Source organism: Diprion similis, chromosome 8 (genome assembly GCF_021155765.1).
Source record: "Diprion similis isolate iyDipSimi1 chromosome 8, iyDipSimi1.1, whole genome shotgun sequence".
Taxonomy (NCBI): domain Eukaryota; kingdom Metazoa; phylum Arthropoda; class Insecta; order Hymenoptera; family Diprionidae; genus Diprion; species Diprion similis.
The window spans coordinates 25867030-25887350 of NC_060112.1; the positions used below are offsets into that span (position 1 = coordinate 25867030).

The window sequence follows — 20321 nt, forward strand, 5'->3', positions numbered from 1 at the left end:
TAGCAAAATCGAATATTCATGACACATTTTTCAGCGTCGTAATGAACCGTTATTTCCATAATTCCATTGATTATTTTAGCGTGTATATTTGCGGCGGGAAGGTAAGAAGAAGGATTGATTTCTGAAGAATTAAATTTTTACTTTATTTCTATGTATACACAATCTAAAACTTACACCGTGTACTTTATTTCTGTATTCATCCAATTGCCTGTCACATGTACCATTGCAGGTACGTACAATTTCTCGGTAAGTATTCACTTACAATCAGCCCATTCAAAAACGGTCTCGACGGTACATGCAGGAGCGGCTCTTGTTTCATCGCACAATAAACCACATATAAGGATTTACTACTCCATTATTGTCATTCTTACGATCATCATCACTATTCCACTATTCTCCAAGCGTCAGGTACATTTTTACACGTATTTTCTAACGGCTACGCACAATTATCTGCAATACTGTGTACCGGTCTACTATAAATGAATCCTCATCTGTGACAAGAACTTACACCTTTTACCGTACATTCGTCAGTGGCCATTTGTTGTAGGCAGAAAAGATATGCTGACTTTATCTGAACGTGCTGCTGTAGGGTCTAGCCGATACCGCAACGGCTGCGTTGATCTGCGTAGCAGGACCTGCGGCAATTGAAACTAGATCTTACTGTTAGCTATGTTATGTATACCTGAACGTAAAAAGTCGCTCGACGCTTTAACGGTCGTCGAAGCCTGTGCATTATATCGCGCGTTCGTGACTCCGTCGAAGCGAAAAAGAGAAATATCCGCATTACTGTACACACATAAAATTCAGGCGAAAAATATCTACGTCGAAAGAAAAGAAAAAATCACATCCATCCGTGCATACCTTACAGAATACCGTGTAAGGATAAGGTTGAATTTAACGAGCGCGTGCATGACGATACAATATTTTTTTTGTATCCACGCATTCGCGCAGAGATCGAAGAGTATTAAATACTGCAGCACTCAGGTACGTACACATACGTGTAACGAGTACCTACCAATACAACCCGTCTAGGTATCCGTACACTGCGTACATTTTACACACCCTGCATAGGTAGAGAACGGTGCGCCGCGTATAAAGAATCCATGTATGAAACTTTTCTATTCATGAATGACCGACAACCCTGTAGGTACATAGCATAGATAGAGAAACGTAAGAGAGCCGCACACCGGCTTCAAGGGGACCCAACCGACTTGGTCGGCACGCTTTGCACACGAAGAGCCTGCGGTGCGGATAGAATACACAGAACGTTCACACAGATGCTCAGAGATGCACACCCGTGCGCTCGCCATCTCACACACACACACACACACACACGGTAAAACAGAGTCGGCGGCGTCCGGGGGTTTTGCGTGGGTAGAACGCACTTGGCGTCGCGCGTGCCAACGAGCGCTCCCCCCCCCCCCCCGCCCCGCCGATCCATAGCCCGACGCAGCCCATTCCACGTCCACCATCCGCCGCTCTCCGACCCCGAGCCACCCCCCCCCCCGCCCCAATCCCACCCACACCATCGCACAGCGCTGCCGCCCGAGGGCTCACAGCGCGTCGGCAAACCAAGCGGCACGGCTCCCCCCCCACGGCCCCCGCGATGAGGGGGGGGGAGAAGCGAGGCGAGCCGGGTAGCGCGTCGGCGAGACGTGACACGGTCGAGGGCTCGCGTGAGCGTGCAGCGCGGGCGTGAGCGTGAGTCCCGTGCGGCGTGTGCGAGCGTGAACGCGGCGCGCACCCACTCGTTCGGAAGAGGAGCCACCGCCGGCGGGCACGGAACGAGGTGGCGGTGGAGGGATGGAGTGGGGCGGGGCGGGGGGGTAGAAAGGGGTCGGGCAGAGGGTTCGCCGCGGCAGTCAGTTTGCTATTGCCGCCCGTTGAGTGAGCAACTCGGACGTCAGAGATCGCAGGGATTGCGGTGCGACGCTGTTGTTATTAGACTTTCCTGACGCGATAAGGGAAGCTTTTTCCAAAAACACGATACGTTGGAAGAGTTTTTAGATATATGAGGAAAATTGACAGCGAGCTAATTTCTTTGGGGAAGAAATTTTACGGAATAGGGTTGTTGTACTTGTTTGACAACGAAACGTGCTATATTCATTGTTTATGACTGTAGTCGAGTTAATTTCTCGGTTTGTGTAGGGAGCGTGAAGAACTGACTTCGTGTGAGAAATATAATTAGAATTAGAAACTTTGGTTGTCCCGACGGCAAGTGGTTGCCGCCGGGGTGGGAACCACGTGGCGCGGCAGCACACGTACGTACACACGTAAACTGTGAACAGAGTTCGACTGGCTGGGTTCAGTGAGTGCGAAATAGTTTGTTGTTTTTCTTGTGTAAACTCGGAGTGAGGAATTGGTGAGATTATTACGTCGACGACCCGGAAGTAGTGAGGGGTGGCGTTAGGTTGTGAGAGGCGGAGAGAGAAGACGGACAGACTTGCAGGACTGGCAAAAAAAGTGACCGAGTCCGGATTGTCGCGGGCCAAAGTAAGCAGAAGACGAAGAAGAAGAAGAAGAGAAACGAGAATACAGAAGAGACACTAAACCATCGACGTCGGCGAACTGCTGCGATGCTTCAGGGCTTTGCGCTCCCAGCGCTCAGGGTGAAGCGATCGTCCTTATCGGAGGCCGTAACGGCCTGCTAAGATGACCGCGCGTCTCCACTCGCTGAGGCACCAGGAGAAGAAATCCACCGGAACCACCGGGCAGCGTCATCATCGGCAGCAACAGCAGCAGCAGCACAACACGGTTCAGCAACGCGGCGCCAGTCCAGCGCCCAGCCCTAGTCCGAGTCCCAGTCCCAGCCCTAGCCCGAAACACTCGGACGGACGAAGAGTGAGTATAACTATTCAATGTTTAGGATTTATCAAAGCAAAACGTAATTTTAAGTAATAATTGTACATAATCATCGAGTACACCGCACAGAGATAGTCGATGTTACTTTTCGTGGATTGGTACCGAAACTTAAGAAACACAATTGGTATAAAATCCTAGAATCGCTGTTGAATTACATATTATTTTTAATTTACATTTAATTTAATTTACATCCATAACTGCACAGTGGACGAAGTTAATCTTAGAGATCGTTGGGTACAGTATCCTGCTGGTCAATTAAACAGAATATTTTTTCTGTTCGTTACGAGGTTGAAGTTAGTAAGGTTATTGTAATGATTCGTGTTTCCCTGAAATGCAGTAAATATTATAATTGGGCCGAAGTAATTGATATTTTAAAAACTTGATCACTTTTCAAAGTCACTAGAAAATTGCAAAACAGTCATTTTTTACCCCCCAATTTTTTGTTACTCTATCGTTACTATTTTCAACCTCGAGTGTCTTTAGAGAGTACGTCGAGAGAATTATAGTAATGAGATGAGAAACGACAGGAGTAGGTAAGGTGTCAACACTCCGAACGTCCTCGACATTGAAAAAGAAGAAACTGAGTATTGCAATGCATCCATAAATCGTTTGTCGTAATACCACCTCCTATAATTCACCAATCGTATTACTCGAATCACGTTGAATTTGATAAAGTTATTGTAAACGATGCATGTTGAGGAAAACCGTTAGATCGCAAAGTGTTTTAACAAGCAAATTTAGCTCCTTCGGTCATTTTATTGCCCCCTTTTTATTGTTCAATATTTCGTTACGATAACGTTTCTAACCTCAACCCCGTGTATTCAAATGAGTATATGGAACAGTATTTCCAGTCTTAAAACTGGCTTAATAACCTTAAGTTAGTGACCTTAGTGGATGCTAAAATTGATGCAAAATTCAAAGTCGAATGTGAAAAAACCAGCTACAGTAGCTACGGTCTGTATTACTATATATGTACACACACACACCTGTATATGCATATGTATATACATATATTCATGGATATAAAAGCATGGATGCATGAATCCATGCATGCATGCATGCTCGCGCATTGAGATGTGCACGATATCCGGCTTCACCGCCGCCGCTGATCATAGATGCGATGCCCCCTCCTGCCCCCCGCCCTCGGTCACTCCGAACACGTGCCGCGTGTCCTTTAAACCGCGTTACGTTATACGTATATACACATGGTGCGTGTCGTGTCGTGTCGTGGCGTGGCGTAGCGTCGCGCCGATAGATGGGCTCGAGTGCGTCATAGTCATATCTATACGTCCTAACGATCCCTCGGAACGTTGCCGTTTCCCGCGGGTACTCTTGGCCAAATGCAAACCGGCGACGCCCCCGGGACCTCGTCCAATTTTCGTGAGTCTCGCGGTCCTTCTTGTCTGTCGGATCAGACATCCAGGGACCAATATTATACACGATGCAAAAAGATGTAGGACTGTATACATATATCTACCTATACGTATAGGTAGATATACGTATGTATTAAATCATTTGCATAACATGGATATATATATGTATATATATATATATATATATATATATATATTGTTTTCTGTTGTTTTATCTTCTTCATTCAACAGGGATTCAATGTTGTATCGAAATTGTATATTTCTTATAATTTATTCGTTTTCTTTCCTTTTTTTTTTTTGTAACTTTTTACACACATACTCGTATTCACAATGTATGTAAATACAATCTTTTAGACACCTAAGGCATCATGTTGTATCTTCATCGCTTACATATCGGGCCTATTTGCAATTCTCGTGTGTTAATTGTTAAGCGGGAAGTGGTAATTGCTCCGCTGTCACTTATACCCCATTATATTAATTGTATAGAGAGTAGGAACCCTCCTCCCCTCTCCACACTTCGCCTAGCCCATAATGTCCTGTACAGTCGAACTGATCCAACAATGGAATACGCGGCTAATACGCAACTAAACATGCATCGTTTGTTGCTCTATAACCTGCGGGTGCCGCAGGTTGACTCGGCTTTTGTATTATCAACCTGATAACAGCGATCCCTCCAATGAACCCCCCCCCCCCCCCCCCCCCCCCTTCGCCTCACCCGTAGCTATTCGTGTCTCTCTACAAAACATCTAGCGATACAATATCCAAATACCACGTTGTGTACATATCGCGAAATTTGGTAAACAAGAATTTTTGCATCTGATATGTCGACACTATGTACCGGAGAAAAATATCCCTTCGAACCGGCAACACGAAATTTTGCTCTGGTTGTCTATAATCTGCTGATGTTAAGCGGACGGTTTCGCACGAAACTTCTGATCGTTGTTACATGTACACGTATAGTTATATATATATATACGTGTATAAAACTTGTAAGCGAATTGTTCGTTCGTATCTGCATGCGTGTCCTCACGCCTCGATGGCAGTACATACATTATACCTGCAGTCGAGTCGAGTCGAGTCGAGTCGAGTCCCGCATATGCGATAAAAAATGCGGCAAAGAGCTAGTATAAGTAGAGGAGTCGTGACCGATCGTATTGGTGCACACGACGTAAAGATGTGTGTCTTCTTTCATACGTGCGTGTAACTGTGTATACATACACGTGCTATAGAGAGGTATAGGTGGTAGTATCTACCTAGCAGCGGACTTTGATTACCTTAGAAGGCCGCGTTAAGCCGCCTATACACGATTCTTCACCATGCCATGCGCGGACTGATCGTGAGCATGTCGTTGATTGTTATACTATATATACGTATGCTTCTACCTATTTGCATTCTGCATTATTTCGGTGTAGGTGCACCGCAGCATCGATAGTTGGTTTCTTTTATTCCTGGGAGTGGAAGATAAATTTTAACCCTGTCTTTCGTGATGACTGTTGTCTATGGATGTGTCATATATTTGTGTGTATATTGTATATATGTATAGTATCGACAAAACATTTGTAATCTACTTACTTGATTACGGGTCATGCCGATTTTCTAGTCATTAATTAATTATTATCTACAATCATTATGGAAATGAGAAATCTATGTTGAAAAACGCAAGAGACATTTTGGTTAGAACTATTTGAGAATTTGCTTTGAAAACATTTCAAGTGGTTCAGGTGTACAGGTGTCTGTATATCTGTATATATAAGAAAAAAGGAGGGCAGAATGGGAATCCGAGAGCGTTGGATAGAGGCAATTTATCATCGTTTCGGAATACATGATTTCCCTACAATTTTAATGTGTCTACTACTGTCATACACTTAGCGAATTGGGGGGGGGGGGGGGGGGGGGGGGAAGGAAATAAATAAGGAAGACGAGACCAATCGGATCGAAGCATACTAGAATTACGAATAGAACTGCATGTCTTCTTCTCTTCGGCCTCCAGCTTGCCCGACTTTTACCATTTATTATCGATAAACAGTTGGTACATCTTACATGTCAGCGTTTGACCTGAAACGCGAGTTTGAATCGTGGGAATCGTGGCTGCTCTTCTCGTTGACGATGAATATGAAGTTGACTAAAGTAACCATCGGACTTAAGTTAGTGACGTTGACGTAACAAGATCTCAGGTTAAAAAATCTTATCATCATTGGAAAATTTAAAAATCAATTTGAAGGAATAGGCTTTTGAAAATTGTAGTTTTTTTTTCTTTATAATCGTTTACCAAATCGCGGATATTTTACCTAATAAAGATGCGAAGTATCCAGCGGTTTTTTTTTTTTTTTTAAACATGCGTCGTCACAGTGACGTTACCAACTTCGTCCCCTTAACGAGTACATGAAAAGATAAGGCTCTTCATGCTCGGGTAATGCAGGAGGATATTATAGATTCCTATCCTAAACTTTCGTCTCAAACTGCAATGTATGCGCATGATGATCTGGACAAAATCCCGAGTTTTTGTCTTCTTCGTCTTCTTCTCTCGACGTTGAACGTGTTCCAACGTTTTTCACCAAAATACCAGGGTCTAGGGTGAAATGAAAAAACACTTGATTACTCAACCTCTTCGTACCTTTTAAACATCCCTGCGAAGACCGTATCCACAACATATTCCTGCATCTACACGATTATAGCAGCAACAGTAGATACGCCTGGAACCCGTGTGTGTGTCAAGGTAAATGAAAGAAGCGTTTTGCAAGAAGATAAGAAAGAAGACGCGCCGGCGTCTCGTCGAACAGACCATCCGGTCGCTACTCATTATCGGTCGTTCGCTATCTCGAGGGGCGGCACGCGGGTCGAAAGCTCGGAACGTTTCCGCGAGCGCCGTCTCGTCTCGTTTCGTTTCGTTTCGTTGCGTTTCGCGGCACGCACGGCACGACCGGACGCTTAACTCATCGAGGGGCAGAGAGGCGGGGGGAGGGGGGGGGGGTTAGAATTCAGTATCGGATGGTTGAAAAAGGATGCAGAAGACATAAAGACGAAGGCGCGCGCGCGTCCCGTGACGTCAGCGGCGTCGGAACTGCGCGGGACCAGAATTCGTAATTTAGTTTTGTATTATATACCTATAAGTCCTTTCGAAAATATGTAAATAGAAAAGATGAATCGCAAGATCGTGTCGGCCTCCTTTGCGCTTTCCGCGGGGGCGGACGGGGAGCGTGTCTGTATTGTATTGTATTGTATTGTATATATAGGTATATAGGTACATAGGATGTGTTTTATATTATTATAATATTATAATATAAACTCTGCACCCTGCATTTCTCTCTACGCGATTGGCGTCCGGCACTCTCTGCCATCCTCAGGGCACGTCGTCTCACCTCGTCTCGTCTCGTCTCGTCTCGACGCGTCGCGTCGCGAGGGGGCGGGAGGGGGGTGGAGGAAGAAAAAGGCGGACAGTCGGTCGTCGCCCGTCATCGTCGTGCGGGCACCTTTCGCGTATCTACCACCTCATGTACATACACACATACACTTATAGCAATATATGTATATATATATATATATATATATATATAGATGTGCGTGTGTGTAGTATGCGCCTATATAATGTCTTATATATACATATAATAGTCCGACGGACGAGCCGGGAGGCAAGCTCTTCGACATCGCGACGGCTTCTCTCGGTTTTATTGTTGGACCCTCTGCGTGTATATTGTATATATGTATATAAAGCCTATATGCATTCATGTATGTCTGTATGTATGTAGGTATGATATGTACATACACGTGTGTACGTGTGGGTAATATCATGGGTTCCTAGAACGGCTCGACAGAGGCATGCTGCATTGACCCGCGGGCTCTCCGACAACTATACTATACGTCGTCGTCGTCGTCGTCGTCGTCGATTCGAATTTTTTACCTTCGATTGATCGATATCGTTTGTGTATGTACATGTAACATATATATATACACCGAGCATTGATATCAATATTCTTTATGGCATACAAACGTCACGGACGTATTTACAGATGTATGTAAACCGGTTGTAGGCGTAGGCCATGTATGTACATTTGAACAATTTTTATGCTCATTTTTATTCTCATTTTTATTATTATTATTATTATTATATACACATCAGAAGTCTAGGTTGGTGTTCTTACGTATTTTCGTCTCGACGGAATTCGGAATCTTCGCGCGCTCGAACCCCCCCCCGATAAGTAAAAATCTGGCCCCGATAGAAAAAAATGTGGCCAAATCCCCGAATTTTTTTTGATAATTCTTAACACCATCCGTTGAGCAGTTGAATTTTTTTTACGGAAAAATACATATGCGTTTGAATTTTTTTTATTTATTTACTTCAAAACTATCTATTATAAAAAAAAATTTCTCCGGCCTATTCTTTTTTTCAAATATGAATACCTGTGCGGTTTTAAATACTACACAACTACTGATTTTAAACAGTGTAATGAAAGTTACGCCATTTATATCGTAATCTTTTAATTAATTTATTTATTTAATTTTTATTCATTTTTTGCTTCCAGGCAAACAAACCACTGATGGAGAAGCGACGCAGGGCGCGGATAAACCAGTCGCTGGCCGCGCTAAAGGCGCTTATCCTGGACAGTGCTCGGCTGGAGAACACGAAGCACAGTAAACTCGAGAAGGCAGATATCCTCGAACTAACCGTCAGGCATCTTCAGAGACAGAGATCTCTCGCTCAGCCAGGCCTCTCCAGGTACAAAGCCGGCTATCAGGACTGCTCGAGAGAGGTTGGTATATATGAAAAGAAATAAAGAAATAAGAATAACAAGGTTGAAAACAAAACACCATAAAGAACCATCCATCTTTTCTTTTCTATTCGTTCGCGTATTAATCAGGGGGCGAGAACTTGGGTCACATTCGAGTTCCGGTTTTTTTTTTTCATTTATTTTTTTCATTTTATTTTTTTTTTTTTTTAATACTGCGTATAATTAATGGTTTAAGGATTATGTGTAAGGATAAACTGGTATATATTATATAGTTATGGTATGTTATATACCTATTCTAATGCGTCGTTGCTCTAACACCCCGATCGAATACCGCGACAGTAACTACCGTGCAAACTAATTCAATACGCGCAGCCTTGAGGACCGGTAAATGGTAATTAGAAGCCGGTGGCGATGTGGCGTATAGTATATATATATATATATATAGTGTATAACACGATGTGTATATATATATATATATATATATATATATATATATATATACATATATAAGGAACAAAAGATCCGCTGCAGGAGAGCCGCAAGAAGTTGCAGATGATGACGGATTTGAAAATTATTAACACACGCGTCGAGACGTATTGATACCTCGTCGTTTCTCGTGTCGTTGATTTTAATTCATTTAAATTCTCCCGCCGAATTCTCTTGGACAGCCTCGTGGAAAATACGCTGCCGGATAAAGAAAATTGATTATTTGGTATTTTTTTTTTTTTTTTTTGTTTCTTTTGTTTCAATCGAGAAATGAGAAAAGTTTGAGAGAGAAATCGTTGTGATTCGCGAAATTTTGTCAGTTTAACCGTGAAACAGTGGGAAATAAATTTTCAAAAAAATGTTAGTGGGTGTATAATAAACTATAAATCGTGTGATTAATAAACGGTGAACATTGGTCAGGAGGATATCTCTCGTATCTGCAGTTTTAATTCGTGAATTTTTTATGATAAAAGTTTAAAAATTTGGATTTTGGTTAAACCGAGAGAATCGTAATGTACTTAACGTATATCATGGAAAATATGAGGAATGTCAGGGGATTTTTAATTTGATCGTGGAGAAAAACTGATAAGATATTAGTTTCTCTATCGTGAGAATTAGAAGGATTTTTTTTAAGGTAACAAGTTTACTTTATTTTCGTCGAGAAAACTAATATATATTAAATTTTTTTTTTTAATTCGAGCCTAATATAAAGTAAAAAATCTCAACCATTCAGCTTTTAGTAACTTACACTATAACTGAGAAAATATCAGGAAACAATTATGTATAGGTATATATAAGATTTTAGGTCCCAAAAAACCTGAAAATGTCGTGTCGAATTCATTTCTCAAAATTTTTTTGCCACACTCTATATATATGTTATAAAAAGAAAGGAATAGAAAGAAAAGAAAAGAAAATGAAAGAAAAGATCGGACGATACATCAATTCTGATGTTTCGATTTCGGTGCAGATTTTCAAAGCGAAGCTGGTTAAAATCTTCTTCTTCGTTTTACTCGACGCTCGCTTTGCACTGGGATTTACGCGGCTCGTCTACGTGGGCACGTCACATCTCTCAAGAGCCCAGCAATGCAAACCGTGACAGAAGTCGCTTGTAATATCGCGAGAGGAGAGAGCGAGAGAGAGAGAGAGAGAGAGAGAGAGAGAGAGAGAGAGAGAGAGAGAGAGAGAGAAAGAGAGCCGTGACTGCGCTGCGCGTCTCGACGCGTCTGCGACTCGTCTCGCGAGACGGCTATTTATATACCGCGTTGGTCGTATCCAACTCTTCTCCCCCCCCCCCCTCCCCCTCTCTCTCCATCCCTTTCTCTATCTCTCTCTCTCGACTCCTCTTCTCCTTCACCTATACACAAGTTCTCCTCTGCCACCTACGAAACGCGGATGGACGGTTGAGCGGTTGAGCAGTTGAGCACGGCTGCAGCCAATTTTATTTTATTATCACCCCCGCCTCCCACCACCCTCTCTCCGCGCTTCAGGGAATATGGGCACGTATATTACCCACATACATACCTTATGTATACCAGACCGCCGCAAATAGAGAACGAGAGAGAAAGAGGGTCGCTGTCGATGCACCCTGTAACTTCACACAACGCCCTCGGAATCTCTTGTGATAAATGATTTATTCGAATTAGAATGTGTAAACCTATATAGCTTTATGAATACGGGTCAGAAAATAGTGAGAAATTGTTTCTTTGACGTAAAAATTGGGGCAGATATTAATAACGTGTACCCGGTACTCTGTGCGATCGGTATTAGACGATTTAAATTTTTTTTTTTTTTTTTTGTCATGTAATGAGAATTATGTTATACATATGGATTAGGGTGGTTCTTTATGGTGTTGAAGAGTTTTTTCAGCTTCATCCTCCAAATCAACTTCAAATAACTCAAAAAAGATTGACTAAATTTTTTTTAGTATCTTATGAACATAACCTGAAAAAAACTTTTTAATCACTTACTTTCCGCACTAGTTGCGTAATCTGTTATCATCGCCGTTTGTCCGTATTTCTATAATTCTCCACGTATATAACCTAATTCAAAAACTATGTTGAAGATTTATTGAAGAAGAAAATAAAAAATTGCGGCACAATTGTCATCATTTCGATATCGTATATAACTAACTAACAGCATATATCTCGAAAAAATGTCATCGAAAACGCATCCAACCTGTCTAATCTCAGATCGACGTTACACTTGTCTTCAGGTCAGCCGATACTTAGACGCCCCTGACATAATAACCGGAAACTCGACGCCTCTGGACCCGGCCGTGAAACAGCGTCTTCTACGTCACCTGGACAGCTGCGTATCGGAGCTGGATCTGGACCTCGGATCTCGTCCAGACAGCGGGCTGGGCAGTAGTCCCGGAAGCGTGACGGACAGGGTGGCGGGGGCGGCGAGTCCTGGTCCCCTAGAACAGCAGCACCACGCGGGGGCGGCGATGCCGCATTGCAGCGGAGGCTTGGGGGCCGGAGGCGCGGGGGTGGTGCAGATAAAGTCGGAGCTGCCGGAGGTGATGGAGACGGCGCGACCCGACAGCAGCACGACGGCCGGTGACGAGAACAACAACAGCAGCCGGCCGACCTCGGCGTTCAGCCAGGTAAACCCGGGGGGCGGGACGCCGGAAGCCTCGACCTCCGCCTCCCAGCAGAACCCGAACATGCTGTCGGTCGTCCAGGTCATTCCCTCGAGGCTGCCCGACGGTCAGGTCGTCTTCCTTCTGCCGAGTCACTACGTTCAACTTGCGGCAGCCGCCGCGGCGAACGGAATAAGCATCGGGCCCAATCCGCCCACGGCTATTTGGGCCGCAACGAACATGTCGCTGCTCAAGGCCACCGATAAACTCGTGGCGAAAAGGCCCCACGATGAATCGGTCGAATGGGGAGTTACCGCTGGCGGGGATCCCCACAAGCCGAGCAAGAGTCCCAGGATCCAGGAACGCGGCGATAATGTTGGGCCCGATGGCGTTCTGCAGGGTGAGAGCGTCAACGTCAACGTCAACAATAACAACAATCATCATCATCATAATCATCACCATCATCATCACAGTCGTATTCATTCCGAGAATCAGGGACACGAACAGCCTCTTGATTTTACTACTTCGAAGAAAGTTGACGGAAATTCAACGACGACGACGACGGCGGCGGCAGCGACGACGACGGCGACAACGACGACGATGCAGATCACGGCCGAAAGAACGAGATGTAATACAGCGGAGGGCGAACGAGTCGATCATAATCATCATCATCATCATCATCATCATCATCATCGCGAGATGGACACCGCGACTGCTGACGAAAGACCCAACAGTAGAACCGGAAGTGAGGGCCTTGCGGCCCCGTCTTCACCTTCTCTGCATCAACCACCTCAACCACCCAAAGACGAGGAGGGGATGTGGAGGCCGTGGTGAATTCGTCGCTTTTCGCTTACTTGTTGTTGAAAAGTTTTCCTCCTCCTTTTTTTTTTTTTTTTTTTTTTTTTTTTGTTTGTCTGTTTTTTTTTCCTCTCCTTTTCTCCACATCGTGTTTTCCTACCTTACTTCTATTTCTTAAGATTAATATTTATAGTCAACGGTGATACGAATATGAAATATAAAATGTACAGAATTATTATTATTATGATTATTAATTAATTGCCGACTCGCGGGCGTTATGTATGTAGGTATATTTAAAATAGACGATAAAAATATGTCCAATTTTCGTCGGTGTAATATATGATATAGGTATGTATATTGTATATGATATGTTTATGAATGCGAAAGTCAAGAGTGAGAGTTAGGATTTAGAGTGAAAGAAAATATATATACATAGGTACATACATGCAACTACCTTTCATTTCGTTGAGGTTTTCTCTTCTTTCTTTCTTTCTTTCTTTCTTTCTTTCTTTCTTTCTTTCTCTGCAACGAAATTATTATACTTAAGCACGGTATCGCACAGATCACAAGTAGAAGAGGTATTCGTGTTACAATACCGAGGCGTTACCCGGCTGTAGTGGCGACTTTCTCTGCGGGTATTTAAATTTCAGTTCTTCATATACGGGCGCCTGAAATATTGAAAAATACATTGGTTCGAAAAGAAAACAAAATGAAAAAAAAAAAAAAAAAAAGACAACAACACGTCATTGTGTCACGTATGTAATATTGAATAATTTATTGAAAAGATTTGAGAATCTGTTGAATATAACAATCCCATTCTAATATTTCATCATTTCGTTTTGTTATTTCAGTCGAAAGATTATATTATTTATATCATTTGATTTGGGAAAAAATTAGAAATGTCTCGAGATATATTTCGCCACAATTACGAATATGTCGATAAGTGGTTCAACTGGTGAAAAAAAAAAAAAAAAAATTAAATAAAATAAAAAATAAACAAACTATAATTTACGGCTCTCGTGCACGTTACCATGCGTGAAATGTATAAAATGTTGGTAACCAAGTATATACTTGTTGCTTTATGTACACATTATATACATATATACAATAATATATAAAGGCGTATATATATATATATATAAATATATATATATAAAGCGGTAGAAAAGATTCAAGAGTATTTAACCCCCCTTGTCTTTTTTCCGCGATTCTCATTGTAAATAGTGAAAAAAAAAAAAAAAAAAAACAACCTTGTACCTACACCAAGTCGAAACAATTACTATTATTATAAATATAGATTTATTTTGATGTTATCTATATGCGATAAGGAGAAGGATATTAAGGTTAAATATTTAAAATAACAAAACACAAAAAAAAAAAAAAAATCAACAACAACAAACAAACAGAAATATATATATATTACATTAAAGTATTGCCATAATTAAACTTAAGCATACCGCTAATGTCCTTCGGATCTGATCCATATTCAATGTACTTAGTTGCGCGGTCAATAAATCTCTTATATTGATCGCAACGTATATATAAATTTCATTGAAAAGAAACTCTCATTCATTTTTACAAATTTTTCACCCCCCCAATTTTATCCTTATATCATACTTTTTCCAATATTTTTCCCGTTTAAAATCGCGAAAAATCGGCAAAAATTTGTTTGTAAAATATGTAGAATTGTTGGTACCTAAATTTTTAATCACCTTAAAGTCGTTTATAGACACCAGTAGCTAAAGTACAAGCTTCATACAAATTTCCGGGCTACTTATAAATTCACGTCCGACTAAATTCGTTTATGGAATTGCTTTACGTCATCAACAATTTTTTACCCCCGTTTTGCAACCCTATACAGGCAACCTAACAATCATCAAATTCGCCAAAATATTCGGGTATCACAATTCAATTATATTTGTGTAAAACATGCATGTTTAGAGGAACCATTTTGTTTAATTTATTTTTTTTTTTGTCTTTTAATTTCAAGTTTGTTGAAATATTTGCAGACTTCGTATTATCTTTTAGACAATTTTTATTAAAATTGAGAGGGTAATAGTATAGTTTTTCTCTGATTCTTTTTTTTTTGTTTGTTTTTTATAAATTCCGAAGGAATAATAATAGTAATAATAATAATGAATAAACGGCCGACTTCCACGCGCCCCTTTATTCCACTCCATCGAATGCTTCGTTCCTTCCTTTTTTTTTTTTAGCTTCATTTCTTTCCTTCACTCCTTCATCCATTCATAATTCGCTGCAGGGTGCATAACGTAGGAAGCGCAAAGCGCGCCTCGCGTCGAACTATCAGACTTCCTTCTTTATTATTAACTACCGCCACCCCCAACGGCGCTCCTCTTTTCGCCTGAGGTGTACGTAGACGTCGGGCAGAATGGATTCCGACGCCCGTTCATGTTTTCACCCCCTGCATGCTTCTGGTGCTCGAATTATGCTGAAAGTGCTTTCCTGACACTGCTCTGCAGGCGATTCATCGATCCGTAAGTTCAGACTTCGATGTGGGATGATGAACTAGAGGCTGAAATCGCAGTTAGAAATATCTCGAGTCGTAGGCGTTTCATATACATATGTCTACAATTTTTTTATAATGTATACGTACGATAATCTGTAAAGAAATACGGAAGTGATGATCAATTGTTTTTTATTTTTGGCAAGAAAAAAAATATAAAAGAGATTCTTAATATGATGAAGATCTGCTTCAGAGATCGTTATTCAGACACTATAACAACAGGAATATTGATAATTGATTCTCCAGAGGAGCGAGTTTCGGTTAAACATTAATACGTCTTATGTGTTCTAATAAGGGCCGGACGTCACTCTTGTTGTGCTTGAATTTTTTGGGGGGAAAAAATTTTCGCGAATTACCATTCCAGTAATTTTTTATTTTCACAAAGTTTCATTAGTTTCATGAAAATTTTATTAACGGTATCGGAGTTGAGTGAAAAGTGTCGGAAACCATCGTTTTAAATAAATTAATGAGTGTAGCCGATCTATTATCGAACATTACTAGAATATTATAGGTATTTCAAAGTTTTTAAATAAAGATAAAACCTAGCACAACATCGTTCTGCCGTATAACCAATTGGTTATTTCCAAACCATTCCCTATCAACAAAGTGTTTTGAGCGCGGTGTCACGTGACGGATTTACGACTTTTTACGAGAATCCGTCTCATTTTTTTTTAGTAAAACTTTGAATCGATTTGGAATTTCTCTGAAAATAATCGTGCTATTGTCGGAAAGTGCGCGTTTTGGTCGGCTAGGGCTGAACAAAAATCGTCGACATTTTTCATCCATTCATTTCTCCGCGAGACGATCAGCTTTGAGGTTATGTTTTGCAAATTATTCGATTATTAATTCATACGATAATTTATCGGTCCTGTTTGACCCAACGAAACGTTGAAAGAGGACAAATGAAAAGAAATTTGAAAACGAATCGATGTCTTAGGAAAGAATCAGATAGATTCTCGTATATTGGAAATTTCGCTTTGCAATGCGTCATCTGGTGGAAAAAAATCAAACTAATACAACCAGGCTAACAGCTGAGGTATATCATTAATCACAATTCATTAATTTATGTGACACGGGTACTTTGAAACCCGAATAATTCCGATTTGCCTCCTTATATAATCAAAAACTTAGGTTATGTGGTGATAAAATGGCGCCGACGACCAGGCTCTGACGTCATGAGGACATTTTCCAATAGAGACTCTTGAATCGGTCACGTGACACCAAGCTTGGGTGGATAACGAGATTTTAATACATCTGCGGTTACGCTTCCTGCTCATACTGAGTGAGTTCGAGTCCGATGAGAAGCGGAGATCGAGCTTCCAGATCCTCGAGGATCCGAGGATCCGAGGAGGCGGTATGCTAATGCAACGCCTCAATTAGCGCGCCGACAAAGGGCCAGCAGATCGTGCCGATTTCTTTAGAAAACGGCGCGTGCTCGCGAAGACGAACGGGACCTACCTTCTATCCTTCCATCCTTCCTGCCTTCCTTCCTTCCCGCACGCGGAGTGTAACGGAGTCCAGATTGAAACCAAGATTGACGCCGAGAGGAGGATGAAAGCCCAGACAAAGGACTCCGGCCTCTCTTCTCACCGTTCGGTGGCGGTTGACGGACCGAAAGCCACGCCCGGAGCAACCGGCCCTATCAATTTTCACCGCTCTCTAATTTAACCGGCAAACGAAACGCCGCGAGCTGAGCTAAGGAGAGAGGATTTCGGGCACCTGAGCAATCAGCTCGAAATGCTGCAAGGACGAATCTTCGCGGAGGCGAATTTCAGCCACTTTATACCTGTCTCTTGATATTCCAGTATAACGTGAAAACCGGAAATGATTTACCGGAAAGGATTTTTGTACAAGGAAAACAGGGGTTGGACATGGGTGTAGGGAAAACAGGAAACGTCAGATCATTTCACGTGGGATACATCAGTGAAACTATATTGTTTTTTGATTTGCTTGTAATTTTAACACGTAGCAAAAGGTTCGTGAAACAAATGGTTTTCACCTAGTTTTAATATGTTATTATTTAAATATTATTTAAAATACCCTGAAAAAGTGAGATTTTTCAAAAAGATTCTTGCGGTACAATTCTTGTGAAAATTCATAAAAATTAAACGGTTATTGAAGGAGCGAATTTTAAATATATTTATTAATTGTTAAAAGTATATTCATGTTACATATTCTGACAGCCATGTATCAGTCAACGAGGAATGGCCGCAAACTGCTTGAATCCTAAATTCACAATCAGTGATTTGACTTTTGTTTAGTCATCCTCATCGCAGAGAAAAAAAATCTGGTCACTGCGATGACAAACCGTAGATTTCGTTACTACTCGTGTTTAACTATCAAATATTAGTTAATAGGCAGAATGAAATATTTCACTATCTCGTTCGTCTACTGCAACGAAACACTCGATAGAATCAACTGATAATTAAATTGAGGGAAAAAAGCGGATTTTGTTACCACAACCAAACATTACCTATTATCGAGGGATTAATCACTCATCGATGTACACCTGATTTCAAGATTACAGAGGTTTCAAAAAATTTTAGAGATTTTAAAAATTCCCGCAAACGATTTCGACAGTTTACCAAATAATTTCAGATGATTTCAAAATATTTCAGAAGATTTAGGACAATTTCAAAGAATTAAAAAAAATTTCAAAAGATGACGAAAATGTTTCCGATGATTTCTGAAAATTTCAAAGGATTGTAAATGATTTCAGAAAATTTCAATGAGTTCAATAAATTTTAAAAGATTCCAGTATCAATTTCAAAAGACTGCAACAGATATCGAGGAACAAAAAAGATTTCTGAAGATTTTAAAAAATTCCAAAGATTTCACAAGATTCAGGAAAAGATATAGACCAGATATAAAAAGTAATTAACACTTCGCCTATCATGCATCAATACAATAAAAATATACGTATTTCATTAGCTCTTGCACCTGCACAAAAAATCATTTCATTATTGTAAATTAACAAAAAACCTGCGTTGCCTTACCCCTCGAACGACTTTTAACAAGTTCTATTCTGATCGACCAAGATTTCTTCCTCAGTAAATTTCAAGTTCCTCGGAAATGATTCGCAGTACAACAACTCGAGATAAAAGTATCGCGAAGCTGAGCAGGTGGCACCTGCTTCCAATTTCACGCATCCGGCGGCATATGATGCCAACATCTCGTTGAATCAATTAGGCATCCATCCCATGCAATTGGGCATCATCCATCCATCCGGAGAACGGTCAGAACGGCATCTCCGTCGCTTCTCCCTCCCCACCTCTTCCTCTTACTCACGGTTCCGGAGTTTCGTCCCTAACCCCCACCCCTCCCCGTAAACTCCTCCTCACGGTAATCGGGACAAATTGGCCTCCCGCGGGTGGAAGCAGCCAGGCAACCGGGAACCGGGAACCGGGCTCTGGAACCACCCCTGAGCGCCCTGTGATCTGGAGCGGTAATCGGGTGCCGACCCGGTGCAGGCTACAAGGTGGATCTCGCAGCAGGTGCACGATCCGGGAGTCGGGCGACGGGGAATTAACCGGGACGAGGAGGGGCTGATGGGGGAGGCCTAACTGCCCGGGGTGCGGTGGCGGTGGGCTAAATAGATTCTCGTTATCGCGCAAGGCTAACGAAACTTGGAGCCGCGTTCAACCTGCACCAGCTATATATACGTATCAGCCACCTTTTCATTCGGGTTAAGTATAAGGGTGTTTATACTCAGGGATGATCAGCCGCCGGAGTAGCGTGTGTGCGGATCTTCTGCTTATGGATCCTTATTATACCTGCAGCCGCTCGCGATCAGCCTGATCCTCGACTACGTATTTTCAGATTTTAACCATATTTCAGAGGTCTAACCAGCCGCGCCGAATTCGGTTCTTTTCACGCCGCTCCCAATCACGGGATAATTACGAGCCTACGCTTTAACGCAGCTATTAAGGATACGTCAGGTTTTGGTACAGTATTGTCAAAATGTCATCCAAACTAAAGGATAACCGTTTTTAAGAACGCACGGAGAGTGCTGATGAGGTTTGACAAATTCAAGCAGTTCAAATTCTTGGTTCAATATATGAAAGAGATCGATCGACATGGATTTTTTTAAAATCATTACGTTCTGATTTTTTTTCTTTCAGGTAATACTTGTATCGTAAATTTAATTTTTAAGAATTATCGCTTATTTTGTTTTGGGAAATTCTATTCGGACTCAAATTTTTATTCAATTTGTTCAATCGACCGAAAAGAACAACATTTGTAAAATCTATTACGTTATAGGTTTCGTATAATAAATTAATGCTTTATTAAAATCTGTGTCATCGTCTATGAAACTATTATTTATTTATTCCTTCACCAAGGAGCTAGTTTTCGCATAAAACTATAATCAATACTTATCGTTGATTCGTTTATCAAAGTTAAAAATTTTCCATTTTTAGACTTTCTAACCGAACTGTACACCTGATACATCCTTGAATGTGATCTACTCACCACAAGCTGCGCTGTTATTTACGATTATCTTAAACGGATGTGCAAGCTGCACATCCCTATAATTCAACTTAATTACTATCTGCCAAAGCTAAACGATATCATTAAACTTTTTCAAGCTTGTCATTAAACCTGGACGGTATCATTTATACATTATACATTGAAAAGAAAAAAGGCATTACAGCCTGAATTTTCACCCTTCGTCTAAAAGTCCGTAAAAAAAAAGAAAAATTGTAGAATGCACTAAGTTTCTATGTAAAATATCTAATATCCATTTACCCTATTATAGACGTAGCCGATTTCGCACCTACCTATATAGAAATTGGAAAACTTCCCGTAAACCTGTTGCGAAAGTAATATGCAGCTGCCCGTCAATCATGTCCATCCGACGGGTGTAAAGTGTATCACAGATCCAGACGAGAGAAGATTAGATGCTACCGCCGATCCGCGAAAACCCGAGAGGGAAACTGTGCTATTTAGTTGAGTACGAACTCCCTTCCTCT

General features: G+C 41.5%; 1 protein-coding gene across 1 annotated transcript; it reads left to right on the forward strand.

The window, feature by feature from the left end:
• The first annotated feature begins 2491 nt into the window (after positions 1-2491).
• LOC124408670 lies at positions 2492-12975 on the forward strand. Its single transcript, XM_046885789.1, has 3 exons — positions 2492-2841; positions 8756-8983; positions 11661-12975. Exons 1-3 carry the CDS (start codon positions 2653-2655, stop codon positions 12861-12863), a joined length of 1620 nt encoding a protein of 539 aa, XP_046741745.1. The 5' UTR covers positions 2492-2652; the 3' UTR covers positions 12864-12975.
• Positions 12976-20321: the final 7346 nt, after the last annotated feature.

Coding starts and splice junctions, on each gene's coding strand:
- LOC124408670 (XM_046885789.1), top strand. CDS start 2,653: ATGACCGCGCGTCTCCACTCGCTGAGGCACCAGGAGAAGAAATCCACC. Junction 2,842..8,755: donor AACACTCGGACGGACGAAGA/GTGAGTATAACT, acceptor TTTTGCTTCCAG/GCAAACAAACCACTGATGGA. Junction 8,984..11,660: donor ATCAGGACTGCTCGAGAGAG/GTTGGTATATAT, acceptor ACTTGTCTTCAG/GTCAGCCGATACTTAGACGC.